Raw genomic sequence first — 25620 nt, forward strand, 5'->3', positions numbered from 1 at the left:
GTTGTCCGAAATGAAGCTGCCGCGGTGCCTTAGGGGTCACATGACGTCACCGCTGCGCTAGGACAGGAACAGCATCAGTTGTGTTGTGTGGGTCTGAATGAAAATAAAGAGAGAAACATCAATGCACAGATTTTCGGTTTTAGGTTTACATAGCTGTGATTCGTATGATAAGTGTCGTATGCTGTCGTCGTCGTGCTCTAGGGAGTCGTATGCCGAACCTTGAGTAAAAAAGAGAGATTTAAAGAACTTCCCTCCTGACCCAACCCAGAAATGACAACATCAGTGTTTTTCGGCTGTACGTTCATCGCTTTCGGCCCAGCGATCGCATTGTTCGTCTTCACGATTGCTAGGGACCCCCTGCGGGTCATCTTTCTGATTGCCGGGTAAGTTGAAATCCGAGGACGTATTAAAACAAAGAACAACGCTGTTTACTGCGGTTGGCTCTGGCAGGTTATGTCTGCAGACACGGAGCCCGTTCGTGTGAGGCTCGGCGGGTCATCACCAGTACCCTGGTCGCGCTGCCGCAGTTCTGCGCGTCTCCGCCAGTGGGATCGGTGTGGTTCTGCAAATCTGTGCAGATCTGCGGACATCTGCGCTACACGAAGGCGACCACTGCACTGCACCGGCAACTCTAGGCCATTTGCTTACTGATGTATGCTGTGTTTGATGTAAAATGACATTCCAAAACTGTATTGACATCAATTTCGATTTTAAGCTCCTGAAATGCACCACATAATTCGAATTAATTTGCCAAAAGCAACTTTATTTTTTTTTGTATTATATCCGTGTGTCTATGCTGCCTTATTAGTGTTAATTAAAATAACAAATGCATCATTCATGTATGATGTTAATTAGTTAAAACACGGTGTGTGTGTAGCCAGTAAAGTGCAGCCTACACGCTAGCGATGCTAGTTTGGTGCATTATGCACATTATTTTATACAATGTAGTGCAAAAAAGCCATGTGACTGACTGCATGCCATAAGGTTGCAATAAACGTCATTGCAATGACATAGTATAGTTCTCAGACAAGACTGGACATGTATGTTAATGTTAAAAACGTGTTTATTTGTTTTGTATGTAAATCAGGAAGAAGATACTTGTTGGATTTAACATTAATGATCTTCAATGTGTTCTGTTCGTTTCAGAGCTTTTTTCTGGCTGGTGTCGCTACTGCTGTCCTCACTGGTGTGGTTCATTGCTGTGCAGATCAGCAACAAAGAAAATGCCTCCCAGCAGAAAGGACTCCTAATATTCGGGGTGGTGCTGTCTGTGCTGCTGCAGGAAACCTTCCGCTTCGGTTACTACAAGCTGCTGAAGTATGAGGGTCACACATTCTGTTTGTCTCCATGCATAAGCCTACTGTCTTTTTCTTTCTAGCCTTTTTTGTTTAGTAACCTGTTGTGTACATTCTGAATGATTCACATTGTCAACAGAGGTGATCTGCCCTGTAAATGATCAAAACCAAAGTGGAGTTATTAAACAAAGTGGAGTCCCAAAGGACTGCCAATGAAGCATTGTGCATTAAAGCATTTGCAGCTGTACTTCCCTAGTTTTAGCTTTGAAAGGTATTTCTAGGAACGGCCTTTTTAGGAGGCAGAGTAGTGCATGATCTAAGGAAAGCTATCAACAAGCAATCACAATGAACACACACACCCACAATGAAATAGATCACAGGACAACACTGGTGATTTAATATTCTCTTTTAAACCATTTGAGGTATGTATTTTTATTAGATGATTTGTCAGTGTTTTGAAGCCAGAACTTCTTTCAGCTTTTGATCACAATGCCTGAAGTGGATTCTTTGCCTTCTCTGCTTAGAATAGAAGGATTCGAGGTGTGAGTGTATGTGTGTGCACGCACGCACGCACGCACGCACGCACACACGCACACACGCACACACACACAAAGGAAAAGGGTGGAGAGGCTGATGGAGTTGAGGGGAATGGAGATATAACTCAGTAGAGGGAGATGAGAAAAGTATATGCGTAGGTCAGATATAGAGAGGTTAAGCTTCAGGTGATGAAAATTCATTTCAGATGAGACCGCTGAAGGGTAGTCAGAGATGCAAATGGGAAAGCCTGAATCGAAGGAGGGAAAAGATAGGAAAATCGTGGCAGCATCAGCACAGAAAGTATGAGACTGAATAACAGAAACTAAGGAGTAGGTGTAGAGAGAGAATATCACTTCTATATTGTGAGTGTCAAACACTTGGTATCAACATGGGGCTTTGAGTCATGTTCTTTCTCACGCCCTGCTGCAAAGAAAATTACTTCACACCCCAAATATTGTCCTTTAAATGCTTCTATTTATATACAAGAGAGAAATGTTTTTTTTTTTTGTATTTTAAGTTTTTTGAATGTCTGTTGTAGTCTTTATAAATATTTAGTGGAGTACCTTTTTGCCAAAGTACTGTATTTTTTATTTTTTATAAATTGACAAATTCCCCTTTTTTCTTTATTCCAAGGAAAGCAAATGAAGGTTTGCTGGCTCTCAGTCAAGAAGATGCAATGCCCATTTCAATACGACAGCTAGCATATGGTAAGCTGAAAGAAATCAAGTGGCAGATGTTCATTTACTGATACCTACAAGGCTGGTTTCACAGACCCAAATTAGCACTATTCTTGGACTACTTAGTATTATTTTAGGTAGAGTAGTATTAAACGGGTACTAATCAAGCTGAAACCAGCCAATAGAGTTTAAACTCTTCAACAGAACAAGTGTACTAAGTTGCATTTTAAGGAGGATCAAATGTGTATGGCATTTATTTTTAATTGTATCCATTAACTTGTACACTGTAGGCCTTTATGAGGAGTCTCTGTTTTCTGTGTGTTGTGCTTGAGAGTCAGGAGAAGAGAAAGTGTGAAAAGAGCACGTGCTTTTAAAACCAGTGATGTGCAACCTGTGGCTGGCATGTTCTTCTAATAAATATTAAATAATTTGTTTCTCACTGTTATGGCTTCTAATGATGATCAATGACTACATTTTAAACTTCCTGTTACTTCAATTATAATTCAATCGATAACCGTTTTGGTTTTCCCGGAAAGTAATATAAATCTATCTCTATGTATTCTAGATGGATAGTTACACATTAGACTTTGATTGCACTCCTCGGATTTAGTCGTCCTGCATCGGTGTGCTCTTCACATCACAATCTGCAAAAGTGAACAAACTCTTCATTCACTGCGTTTGTCCATTTGTGTCTCCCAGTGTCTGGCCTAGGGTTTGGCTTCATGAGTGGAGCCTTCTCAGTCGCGAACATCCTGGCAGACTCCTTCGGCCCGGGCACAGTGGGCATTCATGGAGATTCGCAGCACTATTTCATATCCTCAGGTAACATTGATGTTCAGGCTTCCAAAATATAGTTAAACAAGCACTCAGTCTTTAAATTTGTGTAACACTGTGGAAGTGAATTTGTGGACTCTGTGAGGCAGAAGTTTTATAAAGGCCTTAGCTAAATAAATGCTTGTGGTTATGATGTAGGGAAAAAAAAAAATCTTGGTTTCAGTCTTAATGCGTGCAGCGTGGGTGATTTTAAATAGCATATACTGTAGATCTGCCGTTTGTTACTTTTTGTGGATTACTATAAAAAGCAGTCCAGCTCTCCAAAAGCCCCCCAATTTCTGGTTTTATGTAGTAATCATTTGTGATTGCAGCTTAACACAATAGAAAAGAGAACACGTTGGCTGTCACCCTATTATCTTCTCTATGAGGTTTTGCAGAATATACGGTTTGTTTTGTGCTTATGTGACAGAGAAAACAGTTCCCAAGAAATGCTGAAGCCTCATAACAGAGCAGCCGATGGGCGCCTGTGTGCTGTGAAAACGTGGCCCTCACACTGTTGGGAGAGAGGATTAATGGCAGACATGCTCACAGAGGAACACAGAATATAGTAGTGGACTAGGCCTGGAGTGGACGAAAATGAAGCAGTCCCAGAGGAAAGGCTGCACAGGTGTCACCTCTACAGAAACTGACCCATGGCCCTCCTGACTCCTCCAGTGAAATGGCATCTGGGTGTGTAGGGATCATGAATTACGTTGTTTGAGTGTTGACAGATTATGTCGAACGTCAGAGGATTACGTTACACATTTATGAATGCTTCAAGCGTTGACAAAAACAAAAAAAATAGGTGGCATTGAGGATGTGCATTGAACTGTGTTAAGGGTCTGCAAAACAAAACAGGTGGAAGTACACCTTGTGTTAGTCACAGCACACAGGCACTATCGACCGCTTTGTCACAAAGCTTCAGTATTTCCTGGATGTGAGGTAATCCCATACGCTCTTTTGGGAAATATTTTAGACTTGAAAGCTAAACTGTCAAATTGTCACCTTAGCTTTGCATTTTTTTTTATCATGTCCACAAGATGGTACAGTTGTTATAACTTCCTTCAGTCTGTGAGATGTGTGCTGAAAATTATCACCGAACTGAAAAGAAAAGTAGCAGGAATTAAGGAGTTGTTTTAGGAAGGACATAAATATAATCCAAATCTTATTTTTTATTATGTAGTATGTTCAAAATGTAGGAGTTATATTTTGGTATAGACTTTTCAAATTCACATTTTAAATTTGACTTTATTCCTAATGTGTGTTGTGTTCGACTTGCTTTCTTTGTCTTATCTTAGAAACGAAGCAAGTTAAACTAAAACCTGACAGATAGGACAAAATCTCCTTCTAGGCAAGCTTTTTGTTTGATTCATTCAACCCCTGCTTGATAACAATGCACCCATAACTTGATCTTAAACCAGGACCAACTGGAAGGTCAGTTCAGCATTGAAGAACACAAAGGACAGTAACTTCGACAGTAATATTGTTTTTCTTTTTAGCCTTCATGACTATGGCTATCATCTTGCTTCACATGTTCTGGGGAGTGGTGTTCTTTGATGCCTGCGAGAAGAAGAGGTGGTGGTCTGTGGCTTTAGTTGTGCTGAGCCACCTGCTTGTGTCCTGCCTGGTAAGTCTAATGTAACGTAATTGGAGGATAAGATAAAAGAAAAAGAAAAACAATTAAAAGAGGAAGTAAAACCGTGCCCACATATCAGTGTTAAGCTGAGTCATGTCGGAGGCAGCGCTCTGCAATGACGTGCTAAAGTGTCACTCGAGGCCAGCTGATGTTATTGAGAGGCTGACAAAGACGGACGTCACCAGGGCATCTGCAGTTAATGTGTTTAATGAAGTGAAAGAGAGGGGAATCCAGAGAAAGCCAGACAGAGTGACTTCAATGAGTTCATAAACGGTTTTATTTTTGTTGATGTTCGTTTCTTAATTTGTTTTTCCTTACTTCTCTTATTTGTAAATTTCCTGAAATGTCCTGAATTTGCTCATTTGTTTCCCCTCTTGCTGTGTTACAGTCATTCCTGAACCCACAGTATGAAGGGAGCCTCATCCCTGCCTACGTCATAATGTTTTTGATGGGCTCCTGGGCTTTCTTATCTGCTGGCGGATCTCTGAGAAACCTAAAACTCTGCTTAACCTGTAAAGACAAGGACTTCCTGCTGGCCAACCACCGGCCAAGATAACGCACACACACGCTGGGACATCTTCACAAACAAAATGACTCTTTTTGTACAAAGATGAGGAAACACTGGTTCAGTTATATCTCATTTAATTTTTGTTTTATATTCTCTTATTTTTTTTCTTCTGTGGTGGTGTTAGATTCTGGGTAGATAAGCACTGGAAACTATTCTGTAAAATCTGCAGATATCCATAAAGCAGGCAGGGCAGGAGTAATCCTACTGGGGGCTTCCTTACGTGGTTTCTCCACTGTCACTCAATCACTGTGTTTCCCGATGGGGCCGTCTGTACAGATAGGGAGGGAAGTGGTATCTTGATCTCTAAGCCCATCTATCCCTAGCCTCTCTTTCCTAAACAGCTTGCTAAAGTCTGCCCATTGTGCTGAACGGTGTGGTGGTTTGATGATGTGGAGTTTGTTCCATCGGAGACGAGCTGGAGTGGAAGAAACTGCCCAGTTGTGTTGATGAAGCCGAGTCTCTGGGATCTTTCAAAAAACAGCGTGATGACATTCTGCGATTGATAAGTCACCAAATGAGCGGCATGGGCCGAACAGCCACCTTTCACTTGTTCTCTTTCTAAATGTTCTCTTATTCTCCCTCAGTTCACCTGTGACTTGAGCAAGATTTAGACCCAAGCCTTTTAGACCTAACAGGCTAGTGAATTTAGGTTGAGGTTCAGCTCAGATCAACTGGGGAACAAAACAGAAGGTATCCGATGTATGTCTTTAAATTGTTATGCTTACTTTTTTTTATTTTTTTTTACTCCCTGTTTTGATGAGATTTAGTTCTGGTGGCGGAGTACACTGTTGTGCTTAATAGCTTTATTTCACGGTTTCTGTGGAGATTGTACTCCTTTGCTACCAGTTGCTTTGTGCTCTCTCTGGTACTGTGCCTTCTTTGCTCACTGAAGAGGTCATTTTAGTTAGCAATCATCTGGAAACATACCCACTTATTTAGAAACCAATTTACAGTACAGAGTAATACCATTACCGAAAACCATTGAAATTTAAATGCTTTGTAATTTCTATCATAGTGAAATTAACTGGAGCAATCATCCGTCAGATGATTTGAGTAACATTTAATCATATTGAAGTCATAAGACCATTTAAAAAAAAAAAAAAAAAAAAAAAGACTTCGTAGATGAATACCCGAAGCATAAGTGCACCATCTTGCAGGAGATGACATTTTCTGAAGTGTGTAGAGTGAAAGTAATGAAATGAGCTTAGTAATAATAACAGTAATAATGCAATTAATAAGCTTTACAAATTAGTGCTGCTAATTTCAGTAGTAATCCAAGTTAATCGCATTCCCTCAAGAGTTTTTCATCAATTCCTGCTAGATATTACTGCTGTTGCGATTCCAAATCTCTTTGCACTAGATGATAGAGAAATCAAGCATGTGTTTTGATTCAAGCTGATAATTTACTTAGGACCTCTCCCCAGGGGTAGTGTTTAGGTGGGGGGGATCTAAATCATTACATTTTTACAGTAATTGAAAGTCTTCACTACATTTCTCACTTGATTTTACTGTAATTTCTTATAATGATGGATGTACAGCCAATGGTAGCAATCTTGTTTATTTTACTGATTTGAACTGTAAAACAAACCACACACAAAAAAATATTGTTAAAAACACTTGTAAAGTTTTTATTTCTTAATCTAACGGGGACAACATTTTATAGATATGTTTTGACTATAAAATGAAAATGCTCAGCGTAATTAAAGGTAATTTTTCTGATTCCTAATGCTATAATAAATAATAATGCTAAAACCACCACTGCCCAGTAAACTGAGGACCCTATTGAGAATCCCCATTCCTATAAAAGCAAGGAAACGAACAGTTTTTATCTTTTCTAAAGTTCATTACCTTGACAGAGGTGACAGAGAATGAGGTTACGGGCCATGTTCTCCCCCCCCACCCCAAGAGCCTTATGGACTAGATATAGGGTTTATCTGGTAGTTATTCAAGTGACTCATTATATTGTGTTGGGAGGAAAGATGATCCTGGGAATCTGAGATGTGACTGACTTCTAATACCTCCAGGAGAGGTTCAAAAATCACTTTGTTCTTGAAGAAGAATGTCTGAATTTTGTTGAAAATTATCCCACCACCCTGTTACACACACACACATTTCTTCACACTCAGCACAAGGAGACATAAGAACATTTGCTGAAAAGGAAAATCCACTATACTTTTCAGGCAATAAATACGCTGTTTATATCTTCAGATGTATGCATTTGTTTATTCTCTTTACTGGGGAGAATGTGTGATGCACTTTTTTTAGGGCATTTATAACTTCTGAAAAATAAAAGACCGTAGTTTAGTATTAAATTAATCTGATTTGTTTAGGCCTTCAACTTGAATTCTTGTGTAGATTTTTATGATGGTTTGTTGTTTGAATTAGGGTCTAAGGATTATGATGTAGGCCTATTTTCTGAGTATTTAGATTTTCTGAAAAATAAACCTGCTCTTATATCACAGTAAGAGTAGGATCCTACTCTATCAAAATTATACAGTGTTTTAAAACATTGTATATATATATATATAATATACTGTAACATTCATCTGGTAGACAAAATCATGTGAAACAAAGCCTAACCTGCATCCTCAGGGTTTTATTATTGTATTTTGCTGAATTTGTGCTTTTTCTTGCACTTCGAATAGTTTGTATTTATGTGTAATCCTGAGGAAAGTGGTGTAAGCTGGAAATGATAAAGAATGGCCAATTAAAATTGTTTATTGTATGAACCTAATGTGTACAAATGGCTTGCTGAAGTCAGCCAGCCTTTGGTTTTCTTAACCAAAAACACTTATTTGTAGGGTTAAAGTGGTGTTAATAGTTCATTAGTTGGAACTAACATACTTTCTTTAATCTCATTTTTGTGTGAATGTTAGATACAGATAACTGATCATATTTCTTCATAACCTTCGGATTGAACAAATAGTAACTTGACAGGGCTAGTACAAGGCTATGTAGTTTTTGCCTTTTGCTAACCACCTTCATCCCAGTCTTTGTTTCTCAAGCAGTAGATTTTCACTTAGTAATCTAAGAAGGGATGATCTCTGTTAAAAATTTTTGTGTCTGTCTCTTCACCATAGAAGTGTTCATTTTTAGAGCAGTCTGACTGTGTTGCTCAACAAGCCCACACAGACGGATATGAAAGGATATTTTGCTATTTGGTACAAGAGACGCAAATACTGTTTTCCCCTCTTCTGAGAAACTTAAATCTAGCCAAAATGTAGTCCGTCTTTATCGCACACCATGTGTTATAACTACATTTTTGATTTGGCATATCACAGGCATGCTAAAGAGTTTGTTTTTCCAGAAATGGGATTTAAGTTCCAGACTTCAATAGCAGGGTCAAGACTAAATGAGAAGTGTATTATCTAATCTGACGCTAGCCAGCAAAAAGCTCCCCAGGGATGAAGAGGATCACTGATTTAGTGGAAAAAAGGGCTCTTTGTAATAAACCACAAAATGTGACATCCCAGTGAATGTGGAAACTGAGGGCAGTTTGTTTATAGAGTCGCAACACATTTGGCTGAATAGCCATTACATAATTCCAAACATGCTGCATTATTCCAGTGGAGCAGTTGTCATGCTTCATTATGTGATCTTTGTATTAAAGTTTTGAGACACTGATGAAATATAACTGGCTAAATGCTTTGAAGCAACATAGTGCTCACAGTTATATCAAGTACAGGAAATCCTCAATTGAGGTTTATGCACAAAGATGTTTGACCAAAGAGTAATTCAAGCCAATTGTTTCAGTTGATTTATTAATGTAATATGATGCAAGATATTTCAGGTCAATGTACCATAACATTTACAATTAAAATTACATTTGTGCGTCAAGATTCAACATATCCTCCCTACAAATCTAAAAAGATTAGAAAATAACCAAAGAGAATAACTATAAAACTATAACTAACATGCAACATAATCAAGTCATTCAAAGTGTAAGCTTTGTAACGTCTAAAACAACTTTAGGTTGATTAAATATCACCAGCTTTGAACAAATAACAGCTGCCAAAGTCAATGCACCTAAAATTATACCAGGTAGACAAGCCATTAAATGTTAATCCAGCAGATGGCACTGTATAACAAACTCATTGGAAACACTTTTCATGTACTCCAGCATGGGACTAAAGAGAAAACTGCACCAACTCGTTCTGGTTGGGCCCTATTGTGTTTCTGTTGTTGTTGTCTAAAACCAATCGTGTTACTAAGTGTATTACAGAAATATCCTAAAGATGTGAAATCTGCTACACAGCTTGCTCTGACGTTATTGGATCCCTGAGTATCTGCCATCAGCTTTAACCTCCGCAATTGATAGTAGTTTTCTTTTGTTTACTAGCATGTCCATTTTCATGAAGATCTAACAGACTGCTAGGCACTGGCCCATTCCTAAGCCCATTTCTGGCTGTGGAGGTACCAGACACCAAGCACTACTTTTTCATTAATCTCTTGTATATAATAGTAAGTTTCTCAATGTAATAAACAATGTGTGTGTTTCTATGATTAATAGTCAAATAATTAATTGTTTTTGAGCAAAAAACAATGTTTTGTTTCTCTCTGTCCCACTGAGGATAGCTTCATACTTATAGCTTTGCAAAAAGAGGACACGATTTCCCTTACTAAACACTGCAGTCATTACTCTTCTCCAGTGCACAGGATTAAAAAAAATAAAACGCATCAAAAAAACATTCATATTCAAATACTGTACATAAAAGGGTAAACAATTACCAAAACTTTTTAAGAAATGGTGAATTCCAAGCTTCTTTGGGGATTTTTCCAATTCTTTTGTTGGAAAACATGCTTAAAAAGATAGTGATAAAGAACCTATATTGCTAGCAGCTCTACATGGAAATACACAATAAAAACCCAATTATATATAAATAACTAACTAATCAGTAGTTTGCACATTATACTGGTCACAAGTAACTCGCACATTGAAAAATCACAGAAGCCAGGCAAAGCTAAAGAAAATCAACAGTGACGTTTTAATTTGTTTTGTGACTTTTTTCCTGAATGTCTTCTACATGTAGAAAGTAATGCCAATTCCATTCATAATGACAAATCCTCATCTGAATTTGTATTTTTTTTTTTTTAAACAGAACTGCCCACATTTTCTATCTGGGCTTTGTTCTCAGGAATGTGTGCGCTTCTGTTCAAAGTGTCAGCTGAGCTGCATCAGAAGGGAAAATGCTCTATTGATTGGTCAGAAAGACCACAGTGTCATAGTTTGTGAGGCAGAGGTGGAAGGGCACTGCGAAGATTGGTTGTTTAGGTTTTATTTTTTTCTTGCTCTGTACAATGGAGTCAAAGGCTGACCAACTGCCAGCCTTAAATAAATAAAAAAAGACCCTCTCTGTGTAGGTCTTTGTGTCCTTCAGACACTGTGGTAATGCTGCCCTGGCCACAACGTTAGTTATATTTGTGCAGAAAATATGAGCAAATTCAGACTGGTGGTTTATATTGTAGTTTCTGTAGCTTTAAAATGATTTCTATATCATGCTTTTTCCTGTTGCATTAGTATTGCACATGACTGCTCAGCCTGATCCTGTTGACTAATACAGAACATTTGTAAAAGTTTATGTTGATGTCTTTCAACAAGCAAAAAAGTGAAGCACAACTATACAAGTTGAAAGACCTCACTGGGTACATTCAAAGCCAATCTCTGCCTTTCTCTACTTGTCTTACAGCAGCCTGTGACACTCCAAAAAGTTGTCTTGCACACAGTCTTGAGTAATGGAGCTGGTATTTTATCTTCCTCTGTCCAAAGGCCACATGTTGACATATTGAACTATCCAGGTCTCAATCTCTCCATCTCTCTCCCTAACTATACTACAGATTATCGTAGGTCAATTCAGAGCCACGAAAAAAAAAAAAAAACCTTTCTAGGATTGTTCGTTCGCTAACACTTTTTGAAGGGACTAGGTTATGGCTATATACAACTCTGGAAAAAATTAAGAGACCACTGCAGAATGATCAGTGTCTCTGGTTTTACTATTTATAGGTATGTGTTTGAGTAAAACGAACATTTTTGTTTTATTCTACAAACTACTGAAAACATTTTTCCCAAATTCCAAATAAAAAAATGAATGGAATGGCTGCCATACATGTAGAGATGCTGATTTAAGAAATAATTGCAGTGGTCTCTTAATTTTATCCAGAGCTGTATATATATGTTGCACACAACCCACAGTGTACAAAATAGTCTCCATGTAATGTAAAAAAAAAAAAAATGGACAAACAGGTTTATACACATGGTGTAGCTTTGACTTCATTGTGCACCATGTATTTCTGAGCGTTTCTTTTTTCACTACATCTTGGAAGACAGTGGCTTTTGAGGAGTTATACTTTGGAAATATCTTCCTCTTTCTTGCTGGATGGTTTGAAGATGACATCTGTGTCCTTCTGCAGGTTCTTCTCAGCTCTGTAAGTGAAACAATCAGACAAACGTTTATTATTATTTGCAGACATTTTTGCACTTGTTTTCACACTGTAAGCATTCTGGTTTAAGTGGAAATGTCCATCTTAGACTGTGTGTGATAAAGTGTGGTTTGAACTTCATCATGGACCTGTGAGAATAATCAATTTGGACACCTAATGCCTGGCATGACCTATTTGTTTTTACCAGCTAATGGGCAGCTCTATCTTCAAAAATGGGGAAAAATAGCAGGAAGAAGGAAGCAGAACAGAGGCAGGACCACAACTGGCAAAAGAAGGAGTCCCTAATAAGTAGTCCCATAACCACCATTTACATAGCTTTATTTTGGCTGAAGATAATAGATGTGGTACCAGTTATCAAGAATTCTGAAAAGCTATTATTAAATCAACACAAGCTTATTTTCAATGTAGGGGGGAAACCGCAATCCTACTGATAGCTGTTCCAGTCTGTATGTCTACAGTATTAAATATATTTTTCCAACCTTTCCTAAGAGCCACCATGAGGGAACAGGCTTTGACAGTGTTCTTGCTGAATGATTAAACCAAAAAGAAACATTGTACAACTTCACTCTACATCTTTCGGCTGATCTAGAGAGTCCAGATAGTTTTGCAGTTGGGTGTTATTATTTTTTAATACTGATGTGGAGAATGACACGCTTATAACTGAAAGTTATGGTGCCCTTCAAACAGGAAACCCTCCACAGAGTGACATTTGATTCAATCTATTACTAGCACCAAGCCAACAAACAAACAAAAAAGCAGGCTATACTTGTACCAAAGTTATGTCAATCTCTTTGCCTGAAATAATCTGAGAAGTTTAATGTTCCGTTCGCTTACATTGTGGATCTATTTATGAAGTCAAGTTATCTGCCAGAGACATTTTTCTTTCCTTTGAGGGCCTGTTAAGATATATGTGCCATTTCTCCAGCTGACAAGTGCTACCTCTTTTTAACCTGGGTGCTTATCATCTTTACCCATTCAGAATTTCTGCACGGTGCTGAATCTGCCAGATGCTAAATGCCCTAAAAATCTCAAAGCCTTATTCTTGCTTCTTGATTTCATGATTGGAAAATGATTAAAAAGGTTATAATTGTTGGGTTTTTGGTTGTGTAACGATTGGAAGCCACAAGACTACAATTACACAGAAAATTACCAATTGTGTCAAAACATATTCTATTGTTATTGACTACAAAGTGAAGGCTGCTTTAGATTTTATTTTTAAGTACATACTGTTTGAATTAAGTAACCCAGTTATTTAAGCGGTGCATAAAAGCAACAATAACAAAAATAAGGCTGAAATGCAAGAATCTGCCAATCAGATCCATTCCCTGAGATCACTATTTCAGGTCTTTGCGGTCATGCTAAATGTCTGTGTCAGTTCACTAAAAGGTCATCCTTGCAGCCATAATGTAAGTGACAGCTTCTGCTAGCTATACAGTAATATAAAGAAACTTCCATGCTGTAAGATTCTGTTGATGAGATTTCTGGGGGCAGACAAAAACTAAACAAAACAAGAATCATATATTTTTATTTTTATTTTTTATAAACTTTCTCTCTTAGGGTTGTCACCTTTGTTTGCCTGAGGCTGTAATACCATGTCTGTTTGGGCTGCACTTTCTGTGTTCCTACAGGTTCTGTTCTGCATTGAGCTCCATGTAAAAGGACACTAATGACAATGCAGTAGTGTTGGATTATAAAACAAACAGATTTATGAAAAGGTTTGCATGAGGTGTTGCTTTTTTGATTTTCTGCAAGTTGCCTCTGCTTTGTGGGATCCACTGCAGAGCAGCCGTGTTTTACAGTGAATGAGAAGTCTTAAGTTAATTACATCATTAGTCACAGCCTGCTTTAGCACTGCATATCTCTAACAAAAGTTAAAAAAAAAAAAGTCATACATAAAAGCAGAGAGAACACTGGCTTTTTATAACCCCCTTATTATGAGTCACTGCGTCGTTTTCAACCCAGAAATAATTTGTTTATGTTGTCACAATTACGGAGGGGTTCTCCTGTTGTCTGTTGCCACACATTAAGTTGAGTGGCATTCTTCTAGAATAAATATTATATATATATTTGCATTATTTAATCAGACTAACTACTATTAATAGTGCATATTGTGTATTGTGCATAAGTTTATCTGCTCTTTGTGAGATTTCACATATTGACTGGGATCCTGGGTGTTCCTTATTAGGGTTGAAGACAGGAGGAAACCAGGAGAGCATACAGTTCGAGAAGATACTCTGCTAGCGACTCACCGTTTCTTTCTCAGCACGAAGAACACAAGAGTCCCAATGAGGATGAGTCCCAGCACAGAGGCGATGACAATAGAGAGAAGCACACCTGTAATACAAAGGAGGAATAAAAGAGGTAGCTGACAGCGTTATATTTGAATTACTGTAGATATATCTCACTGTGACGCTGTGTATATGTCTGGCCCCCGGATCTTTGTATGTTTTGATACTCATTCCAAGAATGTGTGAAGCTGGGTTGGGTTGAGTCATACTACAGTGATGAATTGGAATGTGGGAACCAGGTTTATTATGCATTAGTAAGGGCTTTTGTTCACATATAATTTAGGAAACTTTGTAAATGTAAAACATTAAAAAAAATCTTCACACTTAATATGTATGGGGAGTTAAATGTGTCCATTTGCAACCCTAGCCATTTGGAATACAGTGCCTGTATATATATCCCTTAATGAATGCCTTTGATTTTTATTTACTTACACTAAATTAAAATGCCAAAAAAAATAAAAAAATAAAAATCTAGCTGTTAAATACATAGCATTTAAATGCTTTCACAAAAGGCTTGGTGTATCCTCACCCTATAGTTGTATCCTTTACTGCATCTGTGATTTTTAAATAAATGAAGAGTGAAACAGCAGAGAGAATGACATGTTTGGCACACGGAAAACATGCAGGCGATCACACAAAAAACACACACGACAGAGGCAGATCACAGAAGTGACAACATACCCCATCTCATCCCAAGAAGGAGACCTAGGTCTTGAAAAGAAAAACAGAAAGGAAGTCTTACTAAAAGATTGACAGATTAAACACCAAGCTGCAGACATGCCCCCCAGAATATAATGCTGTAAGGAAGAGGAAAAGAAGGAAGATGAAGGTGTGGCTTAGGAGGAAAAATATAGTATATAGGTGTAATTTAGTCTTTACAGAGGCAGGCTTTCAATATCAATTGTATGATTATAAGTCCCCAGATAATCACCCATTGTCCCCACACTCACACACACATACACACATGCATTTATAGGCAGATTGGACCAAGTTCAGAAAGTAGCTAAAAAGCTTTTTCTTTCTCTTTCTCTCTGTAAATGTATTGTATTCTACCAAACCCTCAAATTACTAAAATAAATGGGGCTGAATCGCTTCAAAGCTCAGTTTATTTTTAGTTCCACCATACTGGGTGCATTTCACCTGTACTACACTGCTACAGTATGTATGTAACTTAAACCCAAAGGCATTTTCTAAAAACATAAATAAATATAAATTATAAATCAAGAAAAACAGTAATAGGTCTTACAGTTCCTCAACTATTTTTTATTATTATAGTATTGCTAAGAGTAACGTTGCTTTACAATGAATCAAATCAAGTGAATATTATTCAGCATGATTAGTTTATTTTACCATCTCTCATATTAGGATATCGTTTTCGGAAAATCTGCTAGCTCAGTCCTCTAAGTGGTTTCCTTTTCATTTTAAATGACACACCCAACGTGCTGACGAAAATATACAGCCTTATATATTTACATGCTAGTAAATCTTTTCAAATGACCATAGTGCTTCCGTTCCCACACATCCATGATTTTAACCACTTATGTATATAACAATTACAACCCTGCATAACTAGTTATTTTCTATGAATATTTAAAAATATCATCAAAGTAATAAGCACCATTTTTACATTCATGACATTTTTTAAATAACGATAGGTTTAAGACGTGTCATACAAAGAAAGTCTGACTCGAAGAGCAGAACTGCTACAGTCATGTACAAGAAGGTCTTACATACAATTCTGTACATCAGTCATCTGTGAAAAAGTCTCAGTAGAGAACACTATAAAGTGCCTTTTGTTCAAAATCATCCATAATTCCATCTTAAATTTGAGTTTGGTAGCACACTAAAGTTTCTCCCAAGTGATGCATTACAATTTTCATTCTGATATGGTTACTAATTAATCTCTGACTATACATCACTTACAGTACTGAAATGTCACTTTAAGCACTGTTCAAAATGCTCAAATACCCGTATTCCTCATTAACCTCAATAGACATTTTGGAACTCAGATAGTTCTACATTACAGATCTTCTCTAGCCTAAAATATGTCTGGAGAGCCAGCTCCCGTATTGCTCCGTGTTTGTGAGAGCAGAGAGTTAATATTATTGCAACATTTTGATGGTATTTATTAATGTAGACCTAGGAACTTGTTGGGTATATGTTTCTGAAAAGCAAGTGTCTCTGTATTTAGCGATCAAATTAGCATGGGTAGGTTCTTCACGTATACAGTCTTATTGTCTGTTGTCTCTTTCTCTCAGGGATTTACTTCATTATTCTCAGGAGGTGTTGCCCAGTTCATGCCCTGGGTTGTGGTTGTTGTTTGAGTGTCCAGGCCAAGTGCCTCCTGTTGGCCCAGCATGACTCTAATCCTCCCACTCAACTTCCTGCAGGTGCGGGCGGAGACTGGCCTTGCTGTGAGGGCTCTTGCGTGTCGTGGCGGTGGAGAGACCTGCTTGGTTAGCATCCTCCGAGATCATCTGGAGGACAGAGGGAGTCTTCCTTGCCCGCTGGCCCACTTTGTTCAGGGTGTGCTCCAGCTCTGCTGCCTCGTCCGTGTGCCGGTGGCGGAGGAGGTGCCTGATGGTGGACAAGGCGAGCTCTGACTTGCAGTCTAGGTAACTCATCAGGTTCAGCTCTGGGAAGACAGCCTCTTTAACGGCCTCCACCACTTGTCTGTCCGTGGGAATCCCCTTTAACCGGTGCCTGACCCGCTGCTCCAGAGTAGTGAAACACAGCTTGCTGTCTGAAGGCCAGTACTTGCCAGCCAGCCCCGTGTTTCTGGAGTTCTTCCAGTGCGAAGTGAATAAACTGGCACCATCTTGGGACTTCACCTTAGGCAACTTCTGGTTTGGAAAGGTGCGGCTCCAGCTGTGTTGGTGCTTGCGGTCGGTTGACATTTTGCCGGCCCCTGGCTTGTGGGCCAGGTGTGGGAGCAGCCGGGACATTCCCTCGTCCTCCAGGTCCGATAGGTCGCCAGCTAGCAAGTGCTGCACGACCTGCCGCCGCAGGAATGGGGGCGTCATCATGACTGCAAGGCCTCGGCCTACACCGGACACAGAGCCAATCAGTAGAGTTTAATACAGTTGTCCTGCAGGAGACCAGTGAGCGTGACCTGTACCTGGCCGTGAGGTATCAGAATGCTGCAGACATGCTCCTTGTGTGCTGCAGCAAGACAGATGTTAGTGTTGACTCTCATGCGCTGATCGGACTCACAGTCCCATTCCATGCAGACCTCACCCCGGTTCCATGCATCCGACATGTAGCGAGTTTGTATTGCCATGCCTAATAGCAGGATTGAACCTCATCATGTGTTGTGCATTTATCAAAAACAGGCAGATTCCTTTGCTGTTTTTGTGTGTGTGTGTGTTATGCAGATCCCGTCAGCATGCAGGTTTTCATTAAAAATATTGTTTTTAATTTTTAGGTGTTTTCCATAATGTTTAAAAATAAACCATCAGCAAAGACCTCATCGATCATGTGGGGGACTGTTTCATTTGACTTGGTTGAGGGATATAGCTACTTCCATTGGAGTAACTGAACTACACAGTCAAATGACACACTTTCATGCATAGTTTGCAACAGCAGAAGGAAAAAACAAGCAGGTGATGCCACGCCTGGGAAAGTCAGCTTTATGGTTGCTTGCTAGTAGGATCTATAAAGACATACTTTCAGCTTTGTAGCTTGTTTGCAAGCCAGACTTACAGTTTCAGCATTCAGTACTGCAACTGAAAGTCGAGGGAATTGCGGTTGTGCGATAGCAGTTGAGAGGTTAACCATTTAATTCACTAGGAATGAAACCAGCCTTCTTCAGCAATATTTCAGTTTTACACACAGTAAATACAGGTAAAGCTCTTTATGCAGTCTTTAATGATTCTGTTCAGGAAAGACAACTTACCATCACGGAAAGAAACCAAGACGCGCCGGTCATCGGCCTCCTGCAACGATCTGAAGTTCTCCTTCAAAGATACAAGGTTGAGCTCTTGCTCGCTAGAAGCATATAGAGCTGTTGCCAGAGACAGGAACTAAGAAGAGAGCAAAATGTCAATTCCGCACTGACAAAGATCTAAGCCACTGTGCCTTGTGGTTCATATATCAAAAATGCCAAACAGCATGTATGTTGTTAAAAGGTTATATACAGCAGCCACAGTCACTTTTTCAAATTTAAATATCATGTTAAGGTTAGCCTAAATTGTGAGATGCACCTGTCCCGATGACTTACCTGGTGCTGTGAAATGCTGACCGGGTTCCTGAACACAGTCCAGAGCACGCTGGGGTAGCAGGGGGGAGTTGTCAAGGAGCCATCGTAGCGATAGTACTCATCTAGCCGAGCAGGGAGGAGGCTTCGGATATTAAATGCCGGCACCTGCACTTTTTGATCTGACAAAACCAACAGGATGCAATATGAGACTTAGAACCAAAGATTGTTGTCAGTGAGGCAAGCAGAGAAAATATACATTTCAAAGCATAAAGTATAGTGAAATAAGATTTGTTTTTATTATGGAAAGTACTCCTGAACTTAGTTGCAGAATATTTGCAAATACTTCAATACAGGGAGATTACAGTGTTACTTAATATATAGAATAAATATTGAACAGCATTCTAGTACAATAAAACTAGTATTTATTATCTTTCAACATGAATAATAACTGGGGGCTTACCTTTAAACTGGATGCGATTAATGTAGGCGAGAAGTTGATCAAAGGCTGGATTGTATTGGCCCAACTATATGAGAGCAAATGGCAGAGTTAGGGTTCAAATCATGAACACATCACTGAAACTCACTTCTGCCAAGTTCTCTAGGACTCTCACCTCGATTAGCACTCCCAGCACGGCCAGCCCGTCTTGTTTATCAGCTGCCACTGAGATGTTGGGGTATTTGTCTGAGTTGAAATGTACAACATGCATCTAGGAACAAGAACAAAGAGGATGTAAAAAGCCAGTCAGTCAGTGCAGTGATGACAGGGTAACCCAATGGCTATGAATTAGTGTAACCATTGCAATCAGACACTGTTTACACATTTAAATATATATGGAATGCTTTGTTCCAAATGCTTCAATTTGGAAGTAGGCATTAACCACGCAGACTGGGAATAAATAATGGGCACCTTGTGTTTAAAAATAAAACAAATTGTTACAGCACTTTAAGGTGTACCACTGTCCTTGAACATCAGACTGTTTACGCTGGCATGAATAAAAAGAAGAGGTAGTTCCTTTCATATAGACACTGGTGGCTGGTGCTCCAAGGAAACAGCTGTGCACAAGAAGCCTGTGGTTAGACATATAGTTGCCATGGTAAACGCCATTTTGAAGTTGGTTTTCAGCACGTCCACTGAGAAGGCCAGGACGGAATTAAACTACTCCATCAAGGACAATAAACTGCAGTAATATTGTCACTTTCCTTCTCCCATCCAAAGCATAACAAAAGTCAATTTCAAACCAGAAGTCACATTCAATAGAAACTACTGCAGTGTTAGGCAATCGCAGAAATTGGACACCTTTTCCCTTTGACCTTTTGTTTTTGGCTTCTTCTTCCAGAACTTGACTGAACCCTGGTGCATGTGTTGTTTAAGAGAACATCCTATTGCTCAGATTAGTCTTCAGAACCTGTACCACAGACAAGCTTTTGGAGTCTCAGTTTAGATAATTTACACAATCTTGAAGCATGGATTACACAGATCCTCTGCGACTCTGGAAAGTAAACTGCTCACCCCATTGAATCTGAGATAAAGTCTTTAATACAATATATTTTAGACACATTGACAAACTTCAGTAATAGTATGTAAATCCTAAAAAAAGGGGGGGAAATCATGCTGGAATGAAAAAGACTACTTAGAACAGTCCCAGAGACTTGAGTCGGCCAGACAGTGGGATTTCACTGGGCAATTTTATGATTTCTAGTCTTTAATTTTCTCCTTTTTAATTTTTGCCTACTTCAAATACTGGTTTAGAGCTTAAACTTAAAGAGCAAAATGTTTGATATAATCAATTCCAACTACTGCTAGCTATTTGTAATATCTGCAAAAAATGTGTACCTGAATCCAGTCAAGAAATGAATGGTGCATTTAACTTTCTTTCTCTTGCTTAACAGATGAGTGCCTTCCATATACAGCCCCTCTAAGATCTAAAAGATGGAGAAGGCTGACACCTGAAGGTCCATTTTAAATGGTTAGTTTTCATTAAAACCCCCCAATGAAAAACAGAAATGTAGGTGGACACTCCTACCCTTTCATGCCTTTTACAGTTTAAACCATGTTAGAAGATGCATTCAGGGTGCAAGTAAGCACAAGAACACAAAAGCAGAGTGGCTGGCGTGGCAGTTTGGGCACACATAATAAACAAGTAGTTTAGCTGTGGTTATGAATACAAGCCCAGCTCCAAAATGTAGCAATATTCTCAGCAAATTTGGTATTTAGACAAACTAAATACTTAAAAAAGGGTAAGAAATAATTACATCTTTCAATTTTTCTGCTCCTTAATGTATGATTGAATATGTTAATATGCAGAAGGTTCTTGTCCTGTAGTTAGTGAGGATGGCTGACACAGCTCCCTGCAAGAAGTTTTGTTTGCAAGCCTTTTATTGTGACATTGCGAGTGTTTTTAGCACCACATATGAGAATCTGTCCTGAAGCATAGGGTACCCTTTAAATTACTTATTTTCTTGCAGGTCATGGTTCAGGAAGAGCAGATTGTTTTTGTTGGATGATGAAACTGCAGATTTGTTCACGATTTTTATATTTTTAAATGAAAAAACAGCTTGATAGGGAAACAATAATCTGCATTAACAGATCACACTGACCCACAAATATCTCAAAATATGAAATTCCATATGTTTTCCCAACTGATGTAATTGAATTTGTATTTAGCTCCATACCTATTCAATCTTTCATCTATATTACTTTAAATGTCTTTCATAATAATTTGTTATGGACTGACAACCCACACAATTACAGACACATACAAATACTACTTTGGAATTAAAAACCAAAAAAATACATATGAGGAAATCATAATCAAAGCCAAACTAAGCCTCTCATGTAAGCATGAGCGGAGGTTCCTTCTAAAAGCTCTCTATGATCTCTAGAGCATCCTTCTGAGATCACTGGATAAAATAGCTTGGTTGCTTTAAATAAGAATGTCCTAAATTCCGACAATCTCGGATTACAAATTCGGATCATGTGTATGTTCTTAAGGGGACCCAGGGATGGGTAACTGCTGACCCAAACCACAAGTGGTTCTTGCACAATAAATGAGCACGCAATGACAAAGTGGAGGATACATAATAGGCAGTTGACGTTGCTTCTGTAAGTCTGAATTTCGATGTCTGTCACCAAGTGTTAAAAGCAGAAGGACAGCGGAGTTCACTTTCTTCTTTATAGAATGCATGACTAGTTTCCTACTTGAAACAGACTGAACAATGCAGCTAGCACACGTTAACAGTTGCCAATGAAGCAAGTAGAAAGACATTCCATTTTTAAAACTACTTCTCTGAAGGTGACAAAAAGCTTACACCTGAATTAATGAACTGATATGCTTCTAAGAGATGAAGAGGCTCTTGCAGTGACATACAGTTAGGTCCATAAATATTTGGACATTGCCATTATATTGGCTCTGTATGCCACCACAATGGATTTGAAAGGAAACAATCAAGATGTGCTTTAAGTGTAGACTTCTTGTTTCATCTTTAATTTGATGGTAGTTACATCCAAATTGGGTGAACGGTGTAGGAATTACACCCATTTGTATATGTGGTCCCCCCAATTTTAGGGCCTCAAAAGTATTTGGACAAACTAACATATTCATGAATTAAATTGTGAGTTTCAATACTTGGTTGCAAATCCTTTGCAGTCAATAACTGCCTGATGTCTGGAACCCATAGACATCACCAGATGCTGGGTTTCTTCCCAGCTGTCTTTAGTTCCTGCTTGTTCTTGGGGCTTTTTGCCTTCAGTTTTACCTTAGAAATCAAAACAAACCAATCAGAGGAGATAGCAAAAACATTAGGTGTGGCCAAATCAACTATTTGGTACACTCTTAAAAAGAAAGAACGCACTGGTGAGTTCAGGAACACCAAAAGAAAAACCCCTTCACAACAGTTGGTCAGATCAAGAACACCCTCCAGGAGGCAGGCGTATCTGTGTCAAAGTCAACAATCAAGAGAAGACTTCACCAGAGTAAATACAGAGGGTTTACCACAAGATGGAAACAGGAAACAGGAAGACCAGATTAGAGTCTGCCAAAAAACATCTAAAGAACCCTGTACAGTTCTGGAACAACATCCTATGGACAGATGATTAAACAAGATGTCTACACTTAAAGCACAGAGCCAAAATGATGACAACTGTGTCACTGTCCAAATATTTATGGACCTAACTGTAAATGCTGTTTCAGTGCAACACAGTGTTGTGTATGCTATGTTTCTCTGTATTTTATCTCCATTCACAGCAGCATCAGTGATGGTGAGATGTCAGAGAGGGAAAAAACAAGGCCTACTCATAAAGGAAATGCTATAATCATCTCTACAAGACTCTGTGAGCACTCAGGGTACATTGAAAAAACTGAAAAAAAAAAAAAAATCTGTCCTTATATATATATTTTATATATAAATGTCTGCCTAACCACCCTAGTGCAATTACAGCATGTCTCATGGCATCATAAGGTACTATAATGGAACAGAGATTGGAATCAACAGCAGGGAGGGCTTTGGCTAAAGAGCAGCGTTAGGATGGTATTTTCCATGTAATTTTAGATTAAGGGTACTTCAGGCCTACCTTGATATAGCAACATTAATCAAGGCTATGATTTATTTTTAACCCATTGTTGATACTACATAAATGTTAGATTTTTGTGTTTGTTCTCTATTGCTTTCTGTAGGGCTACAGTATTAGGACAGAAAAATACTGAGACACTAATGCACCATGAGTAACGGAGCCTTTATCGGTAGCAAAATGTGCGATTTTTCCAGCAAAATTAGCTCAGTTGTCCATGACTAATGCGAATGAGTCTGTATGTTGTGCAATGAAAGCGGACTACTTTGCCAAGGTTACTCTGCATGATGAAGCTGATTCGCTGAGGGCACTTATCTTGAGACCTGACTGGTTGCTTGGTGCATTAAGTTACTAACAACTGAGAATGTAGATAGGCTCCTGAGTAATTTTCACACTCACTATGCATTACTACAGCTTATGACCTATTATACTCATAGTCTAATTGCATTAGAAGTTATAGTTTTTATGTTTGTTGGCTACTTACAGTGAAGTCAGGTGGCACAGGCACCAGAGCTTAATATCATATTTTCCTCCATAGGGACAGTGCTGCCGTAGTATCTACCCACAATGCACTTCATTGCATCTTAAGGTATATAGGTACTGAACATTGTGAGCAGAATATTACTTTAGTGTATATGTGCATGTGCTTCTTCAGGGCTGTTTTCCAGGTTCTATATTTGAAAACATGCAGACATGCAACTTTTTGATTTGTTTCCTATGAGAGCTCTTTTCTGTTGTTTTTTAGTATTATTGATTTTCACCATGATGCGGCATACTGTATACATCACCTCTGCTATTCCTTGATATTCTCCCACATGGGACCGAAGGGCTCTGTCATACAGGTGCATACTGGTACATGTTATACAATGCAAATGTTCTGTGGTAATTTGTAATAAATTCACTGTCATCTCACCTCGGCTGCAAACTGATTTCCATTGATGGCATGCTCTGAGCCGGCTGGCTTGTTGGGGCTCCCCCAGTGGAAGTGAAGCTGGGAGGCTGAGAAACGGTGTGGCAGACTGGCAATGTGCATTTGGGATGGCAGAGATAGCTGAACTGTGAAGGAAGCCACAGATCAGTCAACACTTATCACAGACACTCAAGCTGTCGATACCTGGTACTCACTGCACAAACAAAAACACATTGCGAAACATACGGCTGTTGCTAACAGTTGGTCCTCCAGCTGTGGCCAAAACCAATGGCCATCCATTATACAAATAATAATGGGACTATGTGTGGCAAATCATATTCCCATGACTGTAATAACATGGAAACCAGTTAAACCCATTATGCTATCTGAGGTACATTATATAAATGCTGTTTATTGTTAAAAACAGGAGGAAACTTTGCACAGCCCCCAATTTTAAATTGTAAAATATATGTGGCTATTAATAATATAGTATGTAAAAGCATACCAATAGAAATAAATGAAATATCAATATATATATATATATATATAATATTGATAACTTGTGACTGGTAGCAAAAATGTGCACAATCCATGTACAGCATCCATTTGGAAACCGTTTATTTTCAACAAAACTGTAATTGGCCTGTTGTGGAAATTTTGTAGGTAACAGCCAGATTTCCTGCCAGGAAGATGAGTGATGGAATAGAAAAATGAAAGGTTGTCATAGTATTATATAGTCTTGATAAGTAGCTCAGGGTATTTGGGAGGGGTATGAAGTCAACTTAAGTTGGCTTCTTATAACGCTCTGTACAATCGTTGTGTTTCTATTTTTTAATCCAAGCCTGCGTGGCTTTAAGGTGCCTTCACAGCTCCCAACACGCTCTTCAAAAAACTTCAAAAAGCCTGACAGTGGTGTTTTCACAAAACTGTTTTGTAACATGGCACCCCTTTGACGCAAATACCTTGCACTGTCATGATTAGTTTCCATAAGCTGCCTTGAGAAGTGTAGTTGTTTAGGAAAATGAGCCGTGTCAGCAGCCCTGGTGGTGCTGGGAGCAACTGTCAGCTTTGTATCCTGTGGTTCCTTCTCACAGAGAGGAGCTCTAGTCTGGTTTGCAAACATTAGTATTTATCTTATTTAGGTACCTAAGCAGGTGATAATTACGTACTTCATAATAAATGTACATAAACCCCAGGTCAAGCGGAATATTACTGTAATTAAGATGGCCTAGAGTTAGAGAATGGTGGTATTTCTCTAATCTTACTTTTATGCATGATAATTATTGTTGGGTAATGCATGCAGCAAGCTGGAAAAAAAAATGCAATTATAGACTTCATCATGAATATGCACACCCTCCTTTAAATTAAAATGATTTTAAACTTAACCGTGGTGTACAACTTATATAACATACAATAGTGAACTTTCTGTATAGTCTTACCACTATTGAACTTAGTGGAAATTAACTTATTTTACATTTATGTGAAGGACAAATATACACAATCAAAGGAAAACAACACATTTCAAAATAAGACACAATTTACTTTATGAGAAAGATACTGTCACAATCGTCTGAATAAAGACGACTTTAAAGATATCATCAACCTCTCTCTTTCACCCTTAACCAGCAGTGCTATCATATGATGTCAGTAAAACCTGACCTGCTTTATTAATTGCCACGATCAAATCCCTCTG

At 38.7% G+C, this 25620-nt stretch overlaps 2 protein-coding genes across 4 annotated transcripts in view; one reads left to right on the forward strand and one right to left on the reverse strand.

Annotated features, from left to right (window-relative positions):
- Positions 1 to 66: 66 nt before the first annotated feature.
- Positions 67 to 7733, forward strand: aph1b (aph-1B gamma-secretase subunit). Its single transcript, XM_066701783.1, has 6 exons — positions 67 to 383; positions 1147 to 1317; positions 2466 to 2539; positions 3209 to 3331; positions 4822 to 4949; positions 5347 to 7733. Exons 1-6 carry the CDS (start codon positions 271 to 273, stop codon positions 5512 to 5514), a joined length of 777 nt encoding a protein of 258 aa, XP_066557880.1. The 5' UTR covers positions 67 to 270; the 3' UTR covers positions 5515 to 7733.
- A 1527-nt stretch (positions 7734 to 9260) lies between these two features.
- The window catches only part of ca12 (carbonic anhydrase XII), a 30771-nt gene continuing 14411 nt past the window's right edge, over positions 9261 to 25620 (reverse strand). The window contains exons 4-11 of one of the 3 annotated variants that reach the window (XM_066701779.1): positions 23931 to 24073; positions 19062 to 19157; positions 18911 to 18974; positions 18472 to 18629; positions 18148 to 18274; positions 14934 to 14963; positions 14214 to 14298; positions 9261 to 11947 (exon numbers count right to left, since the gene is read on the reverse strand). In XM_066701779.1, coding sequence (XP_066557876.1) covers positions 11866 to 11947; positions 14214 to 14298; positions 14934 to 14963; positions 18148 to 18274; positions 18472 to 18629; positions 18911 to 18974; positions 19062 to 19157; positions 23931 to 24073 — 785 coding nt within the window. In that variant the 3' untranslated portion in view covers positions 9261 to 11865. Of the gene's footprint in view, positions 11948 to 14213; positions 14299 to 14933; positions 14964 to 15494; positions 17296 to 18147; positions 18275 to 18471; positions 18630 to 18910; positions 18975 to 19061; positions 19158 to 23930; positions 24074 to 25620 lie in introns of those variants that run through there. The other 2 variants (XM_066701780.1, XM_066701778.1) reach the window with 2 other exon arrangements.

The sequence above is a fragment of the Amia ocellicauda genome, chromosome 4 (genome assembly GCF_036373705.1).
Source record: "Amia ocellicauda isolate fAmiCal2 chromosome 4, fAmiCal2.hap1, whole genome shotgun sequence".
NCBI lineage: Eukaryota > Metazoa > Chordata > Actinopteri > Amiiformes > Amiidae > Amia > Amia ocellicauda.

Coding starts and splice junctions, on each gene's coding strand:
- aph1b (XM_066701783.1), top strand. CDS start 271: ATGACAACATCAGTGTTTTTCGGCTGTACGTTCATCGCTTTCGGCCCA. Junction 384..1,146: donor GTCATCTTTCTGATTGCCGG/GTAAGTTGAAAT, acceptor TGTTCGTTTCAG/AGCTTTTTTCTGGCTGGTGT. Junction 1,318..2,465: donor GGTTACTACAAGCTGCTGAA/GTATGAGGGTCA, acceptor CTTTATTCCAAG/GAAAGCAAATGAAGGTTTGC.